General features: G+C 43.3%; 1 protein-coding gene across 8 annotated transcripts in view; it reads left to right on the forward strand.

The window, feature by feature from the left end:
- Positions 1-14688, forward strand: part of utrn (utrophin) — a 334500-nt gene that overhangs the window by 251372 nt on the left and 68440 nt on the right. For all 8 annotated transcript variants that reach the window (XM_042300851.1, XM_042300850.1, XM_042300854.1 and 5 more), the window contains one exon: positions 14496-14557. In XM_042300851.1, coding sequence (XP_042156785.1) covers positions 14496-14557 — 62 coding nt within the window. The remainder of the gene's footprint in view (positions 1-14495; positions 14558-14688) is intronic.

Consider the following 14688-nt stretch of genomic DNA (forward strand, 5'->3'; position numbering starts at 1 on the left):
TGATCACAGGTGTTGGCCCTCCTCGAGTGGCTGACCATTGAACCCGGGCCCTCCCTCTACACACACACACACACACACACACACATACCATATGTCCCTTCCTTGCCTCTGTATTACATAGCACAGCAACTCCACCACAGGTTTTGCTGAGCCCCACTCACACTCATTCTGAGTGACCCTTTAAGAAGGGAAAAGAGAAAGGGAAAACGGCCTATTGAAAGCCTCCCTCCATCCCCAACACTGTGAGGCTTTCATCTCATTTAAATAGACGCCACCGCCGGGAGCTACAATACTAAGCTATTGGCACTGTTGGGATTAAAAATCTCTCAAATCTCTTTGACTGCCCTCCCTGACCCCTCTGAGGGAATTCAAAAACGTTGCCTTGGCCTTCACAGGGCTAATCGTAGGTCACTTACAGTGCAGTGACATTACTGTGACTCCAACATCAGGCTTTGACACATTCATTAGGCTCTGGGCCCCCCGCCTCTCTCTCTAGCTCATGCTATTTCTCGTCCACCCGACCGCACAAAGGCCTCTGTGCTACCCCCCCTCCCTTCCATGGGAACAGCGACACACTGGTGAATCAAACGACTAAACATGGAAGCCTCGCCACCCGCCGCTCTGTCACCCCAGTTGACCTCCAGTTGACCTCTGGCATTTCAGCGGGCTCAGATTTTCAGAACGCTGTCAGGGTGAAATATTGGACTGCCGCTCTTTTCTGCCAACATAAGAGCTAGCTTGAAACTTCCCATCACACTCTGTGGTGGGTGTGAGTGTCTGTGGGGGTGAGTGGGGGTGGGTGGTTCAGTTGTGGCTCAGTTGGTAGAGCATGGGGCTTGCAATGCCAGGGTTGTGGGCTCGATTCCCACGGGGGACCAGTATGAAAATGTATGAACTCATTAATGTAAGTCACTCTGGATAAGAGTGTCTGCTGAATGACTAACATGTGAAAATGTGTGTGCCCGTCAGGATGTCTTTGTTGGGTTTGCATCCACATTGACTCATCGAATTACTTTCAGTAAGTTGCTACAATTCAAAGGGTTGAAACGTTTTTCAAATGCAGAGTAGAAGAGGAGAGAAAAAATGATCAAGTTTAGAGGGGAGGAGGAGAAGAGGAATATATCAAGTGGAGAATGCAGGCACTCTGGTTGGAGATTAGTCTGGCAGAGGGACTGTCATGGAGAGGCGGGAAAAGTGTCTCTGAGTCGCAGATATTTCCCTGCTTCTATCCCTTATATTTTAAAATGTAATCATTCATCGACTGCTCATGATTATTCATGAACATGTCCTGCCTGAGAGACATAGTCCTCCTCAGGAGAAAGATGCTGTGACTTGCATGTCTCTGTGACTCTGTCTCTGGGAGTTTATGAAGCGTCACTTCCCCAAGGATAGCTCAGTGTTTTGCCTAGCTTTCCATGAACTGAGGCTCACCGCCTATACCCTTGGTTCCAATTTTTGGGATGACTGCCCTGGATGTTGGGTTTTGGGGCATTTACATTTGCATTGCATCCCATTTTTATATACTGTATATATATTCATACAGTTGCAAGAAAAAGTTTGGACCTTTTGGAATCACCTGGATTTCTGTGGTCTGATCTTCATCTCAGTCACAATAATAGACAAACACAATCTGACTAAGTTGTACTTTTCACATTTTTATTGAATACATTGAGTAATCATTCACAGTGCGGGCTGTAAAAAGTAAGTGCACCTCTGCGTTAACGACTTCTCCAAAAGCTATTTGGAGTCAGGTGTTTCAATTAAGGAGATGAGATTTGAGGTGTGGGTTGCACAGGTGCCCTGCCCTCTTGGAACTCTAGGGGCAGTATTGTCATTTTTGGAGAGAAAAAAACCTTCCCATTTTAAACGGGATATTTTGTCAGGAAAAGATGCTAGAATATGCATATAATTGACAGCCTTCGATAGAAAACACTCTAACGTTTCCAAAACTGTAAAGATATTGTCTGTGAGTATAACAGAACTGATGTTGCAAGCGAAAGCCTGAGAAAAATCCAATCCGGAAGTGCCCCAGGTTTTGAAAGCGCTGCGTTCTAATGACTCCCTATATGGCTGTGAATGTACCATCAACGAGCTTACGCTTTCTACGTATTCCCCAAGGTGTCTACAGCATGGTGACGTAGTTCTATGCATTTCTGTTGAAGAATAGCCGTATGGGGGCACATTGCGTAAGTGGTCACATGGTGGCTCCGAGAGAGATTCTCGCGTAAAGTACAGAGGTAGCCATTACTCCAATCGGTCCTAGAGAAAAAGGAATTGTCCCGACGGATATATTATCGAATAGATATTAGAAAAACACTTTGAGGCTTGATTCTAAACAACGTTTGCCATGTTTCTGTCGATATTATGGAACTAATTTGGAGAAAAAAAATGGCTTTGTGGTGACCGCAATTTCCGGGCGATTTCTCAGCCAAACGTGAAGAACAAACGGAGCTGTTTTGCCTACAAAAATAATATTTTGGGGAAAAATGAACTTTGGCTATCTACCTGGGAGTCTCATGAGTGAAAACATCCAAAGTTCATCAAAGGTAAACTATTTAATTTGATTGCTTTTCTGATTTCCGTGACAAGGTTGCTTGCTGCTAGGCATAATGCTATGCCAGGCTATTATAAACTTACACAAATGCTTGTCTAGCGTTGGCTGTAAAGCATATTTTGAAAATCTGAGATGACAGTGTGATTAACAAAAGGCTAAGCTTTGTCTCAATATATTTCATTTGTGATTTTCATGAATAGGAAGATTTTCTAGGAAGATTCATGTCCGCTGCGTTATGCTAATTGTTTGAGGCGATGATTACGCTCCCGCATGCGGGATGGGTAGTATCAAGAGGTTTTAAATAAAGGCCGCACAAAGCCTGGTTACTGACAAGTCTGTTCTTCTCCAGAAAGATTGGTTAGTGTGAAGAATGCCTCGATCCCAACAACTTTCACAGGACCTTAGAAGACACATTATAGAGATGCATTATAGAGATGCACGAAGCTGGAAAAGGTTACAAAAGCATTGCTAATGACCTTAGTGTTCATCCATCCACGGTGAGACAAAATGGAGAAGATTCAGGACTGTTGCTACTCTCCCTAGGGGTGGCGTCCTGCGAAGATCACTCCAAGAGCACAAACGGCAATCCTGAAAGAGATGAGAAAGAACCCAAGGGTAACAGCAAAATACCAGAAAACTCTACAAACAACGATAGTCTTTGTTCAGGTGTCCACTATCAGAAAAAAACTGAACAACAATGGTGTTCATGGATGGACACCACCAAGGAAACCACTGCTGTCTAAAAAAAAACATTGCGGCACGTCTCAATTTTGCCCAAGACCGCCTGGATGTTCCACAACACTTCTGGGAAAATGTGCTGTGGACATATGAGACAAAAGTTGAACTTAAAAGTTGAACGCTATGTGTGGAGGAAAAAGGGCACTGCACACCAACACCAAAACCTCATCACAACTGTGAAGCATGGTGGAGGGAGCATCATGGTTTGTGGCTGCTTTGCTGCCTCAGGGCCTGGACACCTTGCAATCATTGAGGGAACAATGAATTCAAAAGTGTATCAAGACATTTTACAGGAGAATGTCAGGGCAGCAGTTTTTTGTGTTTTGGAATGGCCAAGTCAGAGTCCCGACATTAACCCAATTGAGATGCTGTGGCATGACCTGAAGAGGGGTGTGCAATCAAATTTCCTCCTCAACGTTGTGCAAGTCTTATAAGCAGCTACAGGAAACGTTTGGTGGAGGTTGTTGCTGCTGAAGGAGGATCTACAAGTTACTAAATTCAAGGGTTCACTTACGTTTTCCAGCCTGCACTGTCAATGATTATTCAATGTCATCAATAAAAATGTGAAACGTACAACTGTTTGTGTGTTATTAGTTTAGTCAGATTGTGTTTGTCTATTATTGTGACTTAGATGAAGATCAGTTGAAAAAGTAAAGGAGAGCCGCACACTCTAGGAGCTCAGATGCAATCATTTAATAACCTAATAAACAACGTTTCGACAGACAAACTGTCTTCATCAGGGTACAATGACAAACACTGCGGGGTGACTAATTTTTATAGTGTCAAAGGACACACACAGGTGTTTGTGATCATGGCCGGGTGTGGCCTGATATCATTGGTTAATTCTTAGATATAAAAATTAAAAACAAACCGAGAGATCTTTTTCTAAGACCGTCTCGCAAAAAGAAGCATTCTTGCGTTCTAACTACCCTTTATTCAAATTGCTCTGAACAAATGAAGGGAATCGTTCACAAACATTGGCACGTTCTAAGATCCGATGATAGTATCGGTAATGTGTTTTCGGACCTTCCCTTGGTCGTATTCTCGCAGGGCAGAAATCTCAGAGATCAATTGGCAAACTCTGATTTACCACCCCAAGATATCCCTGGACAATGTATTTGCGCCCCTACTGGATGGAAAAGTGTACAACCCTACAAGTGTAATGGCTGTGCTCAATGCAATGGCACTTATAAATGTAGATACTTCAAACACCCCCAAACAGGGAAACAGATCCTAATGATGTGTCTCGGAGCATCGTAGCACCGGTGCAAAAACTCGTTTTCGTCTCTACGTTATATCGGCATCGATATTGTTACCCTCCCTAGGAGAGGGGGTGACCTCGACAATTTATTGTTAAAACGAGAGGCTGCTTGGATCTTTAATTTAAAGACCCTTGCTCCCCTTCGGTCTCAATGTAGACTTTGATCTTAAGCCATTATTGTGATTTTGCTATTGTAAATGTTTGTAGGCGTATGTAGCCAAATTGTATCTATGATAGTATGCTATCCTTTCATGTTTTTGATATGTTATTTTTATATCTGAGAATTAACCAACAATATCAGGCCATGATTACAAACACCTGTGTGTGTGTCCTTTGACACTATATCAACTAGTCACCCCGCAGTGTTTGTCATTATACCCTGAAGAAGACAGCTTGTCTGTTGAAACGTTGGACATTAGGTTATTAAATGATTGCATCTGAGCTCCTAGAGTGTGCGTCTCTCCTTTCATTTTTCAAGTGTTCTACTCTGCTAGCCAGCACCTTGCCTAAATAGGTGTGTGTTTCTTTCACCTCTAGATTAGATGAAGATCAGACCACATTTTATGAGTAATAAATGCATGAATCCAGGTAATATAATATAACATATATATATATATATATATATATATATATACAGTACCAGTCAAAAGCTTGGACACACCTACTCATTCAAGGGTTTTTCTTTATTTTTACTATATTCTACATTTGTAGAATAATAGTGAAGACATCAAAACTATGAAATAACACATATGGAATCATGTAGTAACCAAAAAAGTGTTTTACATTTTATATTCTTCAAAGTCGCTGGTTGAGAGAATGCCAAGAGTGTTGAGTGTGCAAAACTGTCATCAAGGCAAAGGGCGGCTACTTTGAAAAATCTCAAATCTAAAGTATATGAGTAGGTGTGTCCAAACTTTTGACTGGTACTGTATGTATATATATATATTTAACTAAAATATAAATGCAAGAATTTCAATGATTTGACAGAGTTACAATTCAAATAAGGAAATCAGTCAATTTAAATAAATTCATTAGGCCCTAATCTATGGATTTCACATGATTGACTGGGGCAAAGGTTCACCTTCCAACAGGACAATGACCCTAAGCAGGCTGCAAAGACAACGCATGAGTGGCTTTAGGACAAGTCTCGGAATGTCCTTGAGTGGCCCAGCCAGAGCCTGGACTTGAACCCGGTCGAACATCTCTGGAGGGACCTGAAAATAGCTCTGCAGCGACACTCCCCATCCAACCTGACAGAGCTTGAGAAGCTCTGCAGAGAAGAATGGGAGAAACTCCCCAAATACAGGTGTACCAAGCGTGTAGCGTCATACCCAAAGGAGCTTCAGCAAAGTACTGAGTAAAGGGTCTGAATACATAAGTAAATGTGATATGTCAGTTTTTATTTTTAATAGATTTGCTAAAATTTCTAAAACCTGTTTTTTCTTTGTCACTGTGGGGAATTGTGATGTCATTATGGGGTATTGTGTGTAGATTGATGAGGGGGAAAAAACGATTTAATCAATTTTAGAATAAGGCTGTAAAAAAAATGTGGGAAATGTCAAGGGGTCTGAATACTTTCCGAATGCACCGTACATGTGTATATGTACATTTGTGAGTCATATTAAATCTCCTGCACCGTATTAGCATGGGAAATACTGCATGGCAAAGCAAATAAATAATCTGCCCTACAGAGGTAGCTTGTGGTCTTCACTGGTATAGATTAGTGTGTGCACTTATTACTATAAAATGATTAATGGGGCACCAGTCCAGTATTGCACAAAATGGTATTGTAAGAAGTCCTGACTCGTATAACTATATAAGACTGCAATTAGAATAATAGTAATACATTGATTAATATGAAGGTAGGAATTATTTGAGAATTGGAGTTATTTCCTTAGAATAACAAGACAAACACAAGTTCTTTATACAATCAACATTTAATAACACTGATCAAAATATTTGAAAGGGTATGAAATGTGATGAAAGACAACAAGTGAAGACCTGGAGATCCAGAACATTAAAAGATGTTATGCTCAGTCTGTGATTGGATACTGTTGTGGCTTCTTGATTGTTCAGGCCGCATAGAGGAGAACAAGGGAAGAAGGTGGCTGTGTGTCCTTTCTGGTTGAGTAGGGTGGTTCCTTCAGGTTGCTCCTTTGGTCCTGAGTTGGTGTTCTTATGCTTGTTCTTCTCTGTTGGCTCCTTGCTTGAGTTGCAGAGGCTTTGCTCTAATTGTGTTCTCTTTCCTTGAAGAAGGTCATGTTAAATATACCGTTCATGCTACACTAGCTCTCTACTGGCGAAGTCTCCTTCTGAGACAGTTTAGTGCATGGGCTCGTCATCCTAATTTATGTACTGGATTACATGTACTGTTCCCTAAAAGGTACTTCCCCTAACTTATCAGTTCACCAGTTATTGCCTTAAAATTATTATTTTTAAATGTTTTTATTTAACCTTTATTTAACTAGGCATGTCAGTTAAGAACAAATTGTTATTTACAATGACGGCCTAACGGGGAACAATTGGGTTAACTGCCTTGTTCAGGGGCAGAACGACAGATTTATTTTACCGCGTCAGCTCGGGGATTCAATCCAACTGCCTTTCGGTTACTGGCCCAACGCTTTAACCACTAGACTACCTGCCGCAAAGGTCCATGCCCTGTGGTTGGCCTACTGAAGATGGAGGTTCTCCTTCTGAAGATGGAGGTCCATCTTGAGAGGTCCATCTTGAGAGGTCCATCTTGAGAGGTCCATCTTGAGAGGTCCATCTTAAGAGGTCCATCTTGAGAGGTCCATCTTGAGAGGTCCAGTTTGAGAGGTCCAGTTTGAGAGGTCCCGATGGATAAGAAGCTAAGAGCTAAGAGGGAAGCAGTACTTTTGTAGTCCTGCTAGGACAGATGGTATCACCCCTTGGTGTCGAGAGCCATTTTTACGACCCAATGTCTTGGAGGTAGAGAACGTTTTTTTAGGGAGAAAAGTTAAGTTGGTTATTGTCAATAATGTTCAGATTTGAGATACGACACATCGCCACACTGGCCTGCTGGGATAATCTAGAGCTGTGAAAAACGATGCATCCTTTATCTTCTGTAATCATCTGGTTTGTGATGAGGAGGAAGTAGCCAAGCCAAACAGGAAATGCCAGGGGAAGTGGTCATTATGCAGAGGATTATAAACGCTGTAATTATGCTGCCTGTATCTGAGGCATCCTGGAGCCAAGGAGAAGCAGAGTAGCAGAGTCCCCTCTGTCATTCTATTCACACTGATGGAATTAGAATTTCTAATCATTTAATATGAATTAGAATGTAGTAATTTACTGCTCTGCTATAGCTTGGCCACAAGCTCTCATAAACAGCACTTCAGAGTAGCTTATTAGTTACATAAAATGCGGAGTTTCCTGGGTTTTATGCAGTATTCTATCCCAGAGTCCCGTTTTAATGATGTTTACTCAGAGATGTCATTTAATTAAGCAATAAGACACGAGTCAGTGCTGTATCATGAATAAAGTCACAGGCAAATGGTGTCGTTCGGCCCGATGCGATAGCGGAGGGCCAATACTGCCTCTTGTACCATATTGATGTCTAAAGACAGTACTAAACTAAACGCTAGGCTTATATTAACCCCCGCTGTATTAAGCTAAATGCTAAATCAAATCAAATCAAATCAAATTTTATTTGTCACATACACATGGTTAGCAGATGTTAATGCGAGTGTAGCGAAATGCTTGTGCTTCTAGTTCCGACAATGCAGTAATAACGAGCAAGTAATCTAACTAACAATTCCAAAAAAAACTACTGTCTTATACACAGTGTAAGGGGATAAAGAATATGTACATAAGGATATATGAATGAGTGATGGTACAGAGCAGCATAGGCAAGATACAGTAGATGATATCGAGTACAGTATATACATATGAGATAAGTATGTAAACAAAGTGGCATAGTTAAAGTGGCTAGTGATACATGTATTACATAAGGATGCAGTCGATGATATAGAGTACAGTATCAACGTATGCATATGAGATGAACAATGTAGGGTAAGTAACATTATATAAGGTAGCATTGTTTAAAGTGGCTAGTGATATATTTACATCATTTCCCATCAATTCCCATGATTAAAGTGGCTGGAGTAGAGTCAGTGTCATTGACAGTGTGTTGGCAGTAGCCACTCAATGTTAGTGGTGGCTGTTTAACAGTCTGATGGCCTTGAGATAGAAGCTGTTTTTCAGTCTCTCGGTCCCAGCTTTGATGCACCTGTACTGACCTCGCCTTCTGGATAACAGCGGGGTGAACAGGCAGTGGCTCGGGTGGTTGATGTCCTTGATGATCTTTATGGCCTTCCTGTAGCATCGGGTGGTGTAGGTGTCCTGGAGGGCAGGTAGTTTGCCCCCGGTGATGCGTTGCACAGACCTCACTACCCTCTGGAGAGCCTTACGGTTGAGGGCGGTGCAGTTGCCATACCAGGCGGTGATACAGCCCGCCAGGATGCTCTCGATTGTGCATCTGTAGAAGTTTGTGAGTGCTTTTGGTGACAAGCCGAATTTCTTCAGGGGGCCCTCACCTCCTCCCTGTAGGCCGTCTCGTCGTTGTTGGTAATCAAGCCTACCACTGTTGTGTCGTCCGCAAACTTGATGATTGAGTTGGAGGCGTGCATGGCCACGCAGTCGTGGGTGAACAGGGAGTACAGGAGAGGGCTCAGAACGCACCCTTGTGGGGCCCCAGTGTTGAGGATCAGCGGGGAGGAGATGTTGTTGCCTACCCTCACCACCTGGGGGCGGCCCGTCAGGAAGTCCAGTACCCAGTTGCACAGGGCGGGGTCGAGACCCAGGGTCTCGAGCTTGATGACGAGCTTGGAGGGTACTATGGTGTTGAATGCCGAGCTGTAGTCGATGAACAGCATTCTCACATAGGTATTCCTCTTGTCCAGATGGGTTAGGGCAGTGTGCAGTGTGGTTGAGATTGCATCGTCTGTGGACCTATTTGGGCGGTAAGCAAATTGGTGTGGGTGTCAGGTAGGGTGGAGGTGATATGGTCCTTGACTAGTCTCTCAAAGCACTTCATGATGACGGATGTGAGTGCTACGGGGCGGTAGTCGTTTAGCTCAGTTACCTTAGCTTTCTTGGGAACAGGAACAATGGTGGCCCTCTTGAAGCATGTGGGAACAGCAGACTGGTATAGGGATTGATTGAATATGTCCGTAAACACACCGGCCAGCTGGTCTGCGCATGCTCTGAGGGCGCGGCTGGGGATGCCGTCTGGGCCTGCAGCCTTGCGAGGGTTAACACGTTTAAATGTCTTACTCACTTCGGCTGCAGTGAAGGAGAGACCGCATGTTTCCGTTGCAGGCCGTGTCAGTGGCACTGTATTGTCCTCAAAGCGGGCAAAAAAGTTATTTAGTCTGCCTGGGAGCAAGACATCCTGGTCCGTGACTGGGCTGGGTTTCTTCCTGTAGTCCGTGATTGACTGTAGACCCTGCCACATACCTCTTGTGTCTGAGCCGTTGAATTGAGATTCTACTTTGTCTCTGTACTGGCGCTTAGCTTGTTTGATAGCCTTGCGGAGGGAATAGCTGCACTGTTTGTATTCAGTCATGTTACCAGACACCTTGCCCTGATTAAAAGCAGTGGTTCGTGCCTTCAGTTTCACACGAATGCTGCCATCAATCCACGGTTTCTGGTTAGGGAATGTTTTAATCGTTGCTATGGGAACGACATCTTCAACGCACGTTCTAATGAACTCGCACACCGTATCAGCGTATTCGTCAATGTTGTTGTCTGACGCAATACGAAACATCTCCCAGTCCACGTGATGGAAGCAGTCTTGGAGTGTGGAGTCAGCTTGGTCGGACCAGCGTTGGACAGACCTCAGCGTGGGAGCTTCTTGTTTTAGTTTCTGTCTGTAGGCAGGGATCAACAAAATGGAGTCGTGGTCAGCTTTTCCGAAAGGGGGGCGGGGCAGGGCCTTATATGCGTCGCGGAAGTTAGAGTAACAATGATCCAGGGTCTTTCCACCCCTGGTTGCGCAATCGATATGCTAGGCTTATATTAACCCCCGCTCTACTAAACTAAACGCTAAGCTTATATTAACTCCCGCTGTATTAAGCTAAATGCTAGACTTATATTAACCCCCGCTGTATTAAGCTAAATGCTAGGCTTATATTAACCCCCGCTGTATTAAGCTAAATGCTAGGCTTATATTAACCCCCGCTCTACTAAACTAAACGCTAGGCTTATACTAACTCCCGCTCTACTAAACTAAACGCTAGGCTTATATTAACTCCCGCTCTGCTAAACTAAATGCTAGGCTTATATTAACCCCCGCTGTATTAAGCTAAATGCTAGGCTTATATTAACCCCCGCTCTACTAAACTAAACGCTAGGCTTATATTAACCCCCGCTGTATTAAGCTAAACGCTAGGCTTATATTAACTCCCGCTCTACTAAACTAAATGCTAGGCTTATATTAACTCCCGCTCTACTAAACTAAACGCTAGGCTTATATTAACTCCCGCTCTACTAAACTAAACGCTAGGCTTATATTAACCCCCGCTGTGCTAAACTAAACGCTAGACTTATATTAACCCCCGCTATACCAAACTAAATGGTTGGCTAGAAGGAATGGGAAATAATGTGTGAGTTGAGATAAATAAAACAGATGATTCGGATAGCAACATGAAAATGATATTCTTATGGAGGTGCAGTGATCATTTTCAGATGGAACTGTTAGCAGGCATAGGTGTGTTTGTGACAGCTAATACAGCACGGCTTGGAACGCTGCTCGTCCATCCAGCATCCGTGATCCAAACAACCAGTTTTATAATGATGTTTACGGAGAAATGTCAAGCGCTGCATCTATTTATCCTCAAACCGGATTCATCTCCAGGCTCACTGTGCTCTTTACAGTATATCACTCACTCAACTCCCTGCTGAGGACAGGCTGTGGAGCTGCTCTGACTTCCTGTCTGAGCTCTTTACCCAAAGCTCTTCTAAGCTCCATCTTTGCACTAGGTATTCCACAACAATTAACTTCCAATAAGCATTCTACCCATTGGTAGAATGGACTCGGAACCATTGGTGGCAACATGAAAAACCCTAAATCTCAAACCGGCTTTGAGAATGAATGCAGAATTCTATATGGCACTACCAAGCGACTTTGGTGCTCTCAGGATGTAGCTTTCGACCAGTCAACCTTAACTCCTTGTTAAAAAAAGAGGGACTTTGATCTCTGTGTGGTTCTTCAAATCAGAGAGATTCTATAACCCTGAGCTTGGTGCCAAACCATCTCTTTCACATTTTGGGACATGAATGTCTGTGTGATCTTCAAGCCTTAACACATGTGTACATGCGTCACAGCTCTGTCCTTGCAAAGGTTACCACAAATAACCTTAAACTTGGGAGTTTCTGAGGATAAATGAGGACGGACGACAGAGGGAGAAAGAAGGGATGATCGAGGAAGCTTAGAACCTGCCAACTCTGTGGGTTGTCTTCATTATGACAGGCCTAAGCTGCCGGTCCAGCAGTGGTAGTAGACAGCTAGTGTAATCCATTTTTTTTGATTGAGCCTGTCTGCTGTGTTTGTCATTCTGCTGCTTTGCACTGAATACATAGTGGAAAGACTCCACGGGTTGCCAGATCACAGTCAACTCCTTGTGTTTCATCTTTGGGGCTAAGGCTGGCTTCACTTTGATGTTCCTCCTACAGACTTAGTTGAATGGCAACCATTATTGTGTTTACTCTGACTGCTGTTGGCACTGATAGAAAGTCATTAACACACTTCCAGATGTGTGTCTGTGTGTGTGTGTGTCCGTGCATGCATGCACGTATGTGCATGGGTGTGTGTGTACAAGCTTATGGCACAACCGCGGCTAAATCCTCAAGCTGGTCGAACAAGAGGAGATATGAATTCATTTCTGACAGCTTGGTGCCCAAATCCTCACTGGGACACAATAATATCCATCCGGCCATGATTGAATCGGCCCCTGTCTCAAATAGCACAGCTGAAACAGAAACCCCGAGCTGAGCGCTCTAGTCATATTTGCAATGCAAGGAAGGTATGAAAGTGTGTGCCATTTCAGAGCATGATGAGGGATGAACACCTGCTGATGGCTTCTGTAGTTCATCTCCCCTGTGTTCTACTGTCAGCACTTCACTTCACTGGATAGCCTGTCTTCTCTCTCTCTCTCTCTCTCTCTCTCTCTCTCTCTATTTTCTCTCTCTCTCTCTCTCTCTCTCTCTGTCTCTCCCTCTCTGTCTCTCTCTCTCTCTGTCTCTCTCTCTCTGTGGAGACAGTCTCGCTATGACAACCTAATCACAGAGATACTGGCATTCAGAATAGACGTCACAACACAGCAATTCCCAACAATTCCCTTGATATCAGTGTGGGTACAGGAAGGAATATTTCGCCAAAGCGGAGAATCATTCAAATACAAATTAGTTCCCTGATCAGGTGAAGAAGGGCAGCAGACAGACAAAAACCCCACACCTCCTTATCAATTCTGTCTTCTGGAGTCATCAACACTGCTCTGCTTGATCAGATTCAAGTCAATTTGTTTGTGTGTTTTTATTTCAAACATGGTTCTTGTTGATTTGGCTGTGTTGTCTGTGCTCTCTGCACCTGGCGGCGTTTCTCAGAAGCTGAAATGTAAACAGGATGGAGACAAGACATCAACATGTCCCCCTCTTAGCCCCAGGGGACCTGGCTGTGTGTGCTACGTACCGTACTGAGAGGAGGCCTGCAGAGATGAGGGGTGTGTCCTTGTGCATCACCCTGAAGGCCTCCTAGACGATTTGTATGCTTTGGGAATCACAATCAGATCCGCGTTTTGTATTTGTATACATGTGCTTCTATTATTGAGACGATAAGAAAACCAGTCGACAAGACAGAGCGAATTATCTGTCTGTCTGTCTCTCTGTGTGTGTGTGTGTGTGTGTGTGTGTGTGTGTGTGTGTGTGTGTGTGTGTGTCTGTGTGTGTGTGTGTGTGTGTGTGTGTGTGTGTGTGTGTGTGTGTGTGTGTGTGTGTGTGTGTGTGTGTGTGTGTGTGTGTTAGGGCTGGGCGATATGGCCTAAATATCATATGGTATTTTTAAAATTTATGACCGTATTTGTTTTTATTTATTTCATGTTTTTGATTAATAAAAGCTCTACATTTGCTTTTTGAGTAGTGCGTGACCTTGGAGTGGCAACACATATTTTTTCAATTATTTCAATGGGTCTTTCTCCATTCTGATTTAGATCAAAACACTTGGGTGAACTTTTGGAATCATGTAAATATAATGTTTATTAGTGATGTTCCGTGTTTCCTATGGGACCCTATACTCTTTGGCTACATTACATCTTTGCCTATTCCTCTTTGATTTAGAAGATACTGTTGCACAAACAACATGCTGATTTAGGCCTCCACCAGCACTGGTATCAGGCTGTATTAGCCAGCTACGTTTGCTCTGACTCAGTAATTTTATTAGCTAGTTAGCTAGCGATTAGCATTAGTGGCTAACACGATTTAGCTTAACTTGCTAAGAAAATACAAACTAGCTGTTTGCTGATGTAAGAAACACAAACTAATATTGTAATTATAGAATGCTTGTGAATTGAAATTGAGAACAACATCATTGTCATCAACATGTGCTGCATTGACCATGCAGACTGAACAAAAGTGTCTCGTGGTCGAGCAACAACAAATGCGCTCCTTGAGTGAAGGGCTGGGACTTGGTCTGTGTGGAAGCGGCGTGCAGAGAGAGCAGAGAGGGACGACTCAGGTAGCGGAGTAAACTATACAAATGGACGTTACACACTGCGTATCACATTTAACAAACCAAATAGTCAAATACCGTTATAGAAGGTAAAGTAAAAACCCAAACCGTTCCGAGCATCAATACCGGTATATAGTAAAATACGGTCCTGTGTGTGTGTTACAAAAGCCTTATCGTTATCCCCTGTTGTCTTCCAGCCACCAGACTCAGACTACCTGCTGGGACCATCCAAAGATGACAGAGCTCTACCAGTCTCTTGGTATGAAACAGACACCAGTCATATAATCACAGAACATTCACTTTCACTCACATTTGACACCACGTCATAACTGCAAAGCTTTCTGTCATGTGCTCTTTCACACAGTGTCTTGTTGTCTCGCTTACACACAC

The sequence above is a fragment of the Oncorhynchus tshawytscha genome, linkage group LG18 (assembly GCF_018296145.1).
Source record: "Oncorhynchus tshawytscha isolate Ot180627B linkage group LG18, Otsh_v2.0, whole genome shotgun sequence".
NCBI classification, from domain to species: domain Eukaryota; kingdom Metazoa; phylum Chordata; class Actinopteri; order Salmoniformes; family Salmonidae; genus Oncorhynchus; species Oncorhynchus tshawytscha.